Source organism: Corylus avellana, chromosome ca10 (assembly GCF_901000735.1).
Source record: "Corylus avellana chromosome ca10, CavTom2PMs-1.0".
NCBI lineage: Eukaryota > Viridiplantae > Streptophyta > Magnoliopsida > Fagales > Betulaceae > Corylus > Corylus avellana.
The window spans coordinates 20,215,299-20,219,205 of NC_081550.1; the positions used below are offsets into that span (position 1 = coordinate 20,215,299).

At 33.9% G+C, this 3,907-nt stretch overlaps 1 protein-coding gene across 1 annotated transcript; it reads right to left on the reverse strand.

Moving 5' to 3' along the window:
* Positions 1-303: 303 nt before the first annotated feature.
* LOC132163122 (cation/H(+) antiporter 3-like) lies at positions 304-2,792 on the reverse strand. Its single transcript, XM_059573316.1, has 2 exons — positions 1,932-2,792; positions 304-1,410 (listed from the first exon to the last, which is right to left on the reverse strand). Exons 1-2 carry the CDS (start codon positions 2,790-2,792, stop codon positions 304-306), a joined length of 1,968 nt encoding a protein of 655 aa, XP_059429299.1.
* Positions 2,793-3,907: the final 1,115 nt, after the last annotated feature.

Consider the following 3,907-nt stretch of genomic DNA (forward strand, 5'->3'; position numbering starts at 1 on the left):
AATCAATTACCTATTTTCATTGGGTACAATTTATAGTAATGCTATTTAGTAGAATGCTATACAATTGTCATGTAACTTGGATGACGTAGCCGTGAAAAGTAGTAATTGATTTTTTTACAAGTGTTGATCCAATGGTGTTTTTTTTTCATTGGAACATCATCAAAATATATGACAATAATATAACAGTCTACTAAATAATATTACTCATAATTTTATACATACACCAAGAGAAGATGAATGGATAGAGTTTCCTATTCGTGAAGGTTAGAAGGATATAAGAGCTCCAGCTTCCCCAGCTAAGGACTAGGTCTTCTTTTGTTGTTGTTGCACCACAAAAACAGAAGCTGCGTTGTTAAGATTTAATGAGACAAGCAAGTCTCCCATAATCCCCAACTCTGGAAATTCACTCCATTCTGCAAGCCCAGATGTCTGCGGAGACTCTACGTTATGTCGTCTACCAACAATAATAAGGTCATATTCATTAATCATACCTCGAATTATCAATGCTGTTTGAGCCCCATCTTTCACAATTTTCTCTTGAAATATCACATATTCCCTACCCACATTGTTAAGTTTAACAAGATTTAGTATCTCATTGTCAAACAATTTGTCCAATCGGGTATCACCTTCAGTGCCAGACGCAACAAAGTGAATCACAGTTAGGGCAATTTTCGAGTGATTGGCCATGCGATTGGCAAAAGCCAATGCCTCTCGATCATCATTACCTCCTAAAAAGAACATGGCAACATAACATAATGATTGTGATGAAACCATTTGGCGACCTAAATAACCACGGTCAACAAGAATCCCAATAGAGCAGGGGGCTAGTTCAAGCATACTGCAATTTAAGGTTCTTATGGTACTGTCCTCTAATTCAACAATACCATCAGTGGACCATTTTCGGTGGAACGGGAGAACTATGAGGGATGTAAGTTTATCCAATCCAAGGATGCATATGTCTTCGTGCATGGACTGAAGTATTGAGATTGACGTGAAGATGTTTACTGATACAACATCTTGATTGCCTTGTTCAAATTTATTGAAGGCGAGAATGACATTCTCAGAATAGGAACTATTGGACAGAGTCTTTTTCTGTACTTGGTGGGAAATAAAAATAGGAGATGTTCGACCAATTAACTCGATAAGGTGAAGCACATAAACAGCAAGAGGCCTTTCTCTAGATGGGCACGAGACTTCAAGTAGTTTGATTACAGCAGCAATATTATCAGGCCTATGAATGCAAACTAGGACTCGGAGCTCCGTGTTGGCTCTACAATGCATAATATCCCTTTTCTGGTAACCTGCATATCTTCTTGAAGGGTGGTACAAGAACTTCACTAGGAGTGGCGCAGAAATTGCTATCACTAGGATGCTAACACATGACAAAGTGAACACCTGGTCTGTCATGACCTACACTTAAGTAAACAAAATGTTAGAGAAAACCATCATGTGACCTTGTTCAAGAAAACAATGTTTTTACTACTAAAGATTATGTGCTAGAAAATATATTTTGCAATATAGTATGATATTTCAAGAAGATCAATATTTTCTTTCCTTTTTAATTCTAGGACTTTTGCTTAAAATACTTTTAACCATGAAATATCAACCCATCAAATTTGGAATAAAAGAATATTTATTATAATGCTTTCTTCCTTTACTTTACATCTCAATGTTGATTTTTCTTTCGGGTGAGTATTGTACGTTGAAAATTAAGGGGATAAAAAGGAAAAATCCAACATGCAATTTTCCTTTCACAATGCTAGGATATAGGGAAAAAGGAATGATAAATATATATTCACACCATAAAAAAAGAAGAAGAAGTCAACATATCTATGTAATTAATGTATATCAGAGGCACTCACAATGGAACCGAATAGAAAAAAAGGTAATTTCATTTTATAGGAGAAAAAAGGGAGAAAAGAAATAGTTACCTCAAGATCATTGAGAAATGAATAGTATTCAAGTTGGGTTACACCTTTGAAACTCATTAAGAGAGCGAGTGTCAGAGCATCGTTTAATGGCATTTTGGCATACAAAGGAGGAACCAAAGAACCCAACATTTTGGCCACAAAAATGAAAATGATGAGGATTCCGTTGAATGTCATGAAATTGTTATCGAATTTGATTAAATATAGATCAGTTCTCATAGCACAAGTAGTCACATAGAGTGGTAGAAACACATCCGAAATGAAGCAATTGAACTTATTGACAATGGTTGATCCTAAAGGCGGTCCATCTGGTATTGCCAAACCAAGAATGAAAGGTCCATAGAGTAAACTCTCACCAAAATAATTAGAAAGCAAGCTGAATCCAAGGATCATCAGCATGATGATATGAATGTATGCGTCTTTGATAGACCTGCCTTTCGGTGTCTGCCTGATTACCCAAAACATTGCCGGTCGAATTGCATATACAAGGATAAAAATATAGATGATGACTGCTCCTAAATTTATAGCCGCAAACATACTACCTTGTACCTGGTAAGTTCTAAGTAAGGAGCTAATAATGAGAGCTAACAAGGATAACATGTCGCATATCATTGTTGCAGATAGGCTTAATCGACCAAGTTCAGAATTTAGGATCTTGAGGTCCTCCAGAAGCAAAGCAAGGACTGGAAATGAAGTTATACAATGAGCTATTGTTACATATGGAAGTTTATATGCTTCTTCTTTCAACAATAGCCTTCCAATTTTCACTTCAACTGACAACCCAATTAGCAAAGGAAACAACGTGCTTGCAACACCAGTAAACAAGGCATTTCTTCCATTTCTTTTTATCATTCCTATATCCATTTTCACCCCACTCACAAATAGAAAGAGTGTGTAACTAAGGAGTGACAAAATTCCTATTATTTCTTGACTTTTATTCGAGAACAAAACATTTTTGAATATTTTGAGGCGTCCTAGGAGAGATGGACCAAGGATTATGCCCACCTGGTTCACATAAAATCAAGACAAATGTTCAATTACAATAAAATAGAATCTCAAGCTAAAAAATCTCATCAAATATGTAAATCGACGCTTAAATGGATGAAATAACCTTTATACCCCTTAAAATTTTTTATAAAATTTTAAATTTACCATTAATTTCACATTAAAAAATTAAAAAGAAAAAAAAAAAAAGAAAACTTGAGGGTAATTTGGTATTTTTCATAGCCTTTGTTTGGGGCTAATGCAAATAACTGATGGAGAGGAGTAGATTCTATCAAATTAAAAATTCGATGGGTAAAATTCAAAGTTTTTGAATTCTCAAAATGCAAGGAAATTCAAGGGGCTTTTGTGAAGTTAACCCTTTATTTATTATTATTTCAAAAAAAAAAAAAAAACAAATAGGGTTATTTAGGGCATTTTGAAAAAAAATTAACTAAAAATCTTAACAGAATGGTTTAATTAAAAGAAATTAAAAGTTTGATGCCTTTAATTGAGAATTTATGAATTTCGTGAGGTACTTTCAAAATGCATAGAAGTTGAAGGGAGGTTTTGTGAAATTTTCTCTATTTTTGATAATAAAAAATCATGGGTATTTTGGGAGTTTTAAAAATATTTAATGGAATGAGGTAATCGAAAGAAATTAAAAGTTCGATACCCTTAATCGAGAGTTTTTAAACTTCATGGGTTACTTTCAAAACACATGGAAGTTGAATGGGATTTTTTTTTGAATTTTTCCCAAATTAAAAAAATGAAAAACATGCACCCACAACCAGCTTGGCCATGGGTTAATGTTCTATTTTTTGTCTTTTGGCTTTATCCTATAGGATTTAACGGAAAATCCTAAAAGCTAATTTTTCATTACTACGTTATCTCAATTTTATGACAGTTGTATAATAATTTATTAAATAACATTACTCATGATCATAAGAAATACAGAGGGAGGAAGCGCAAGAGAGCCCATACAATAACTTGTGTGG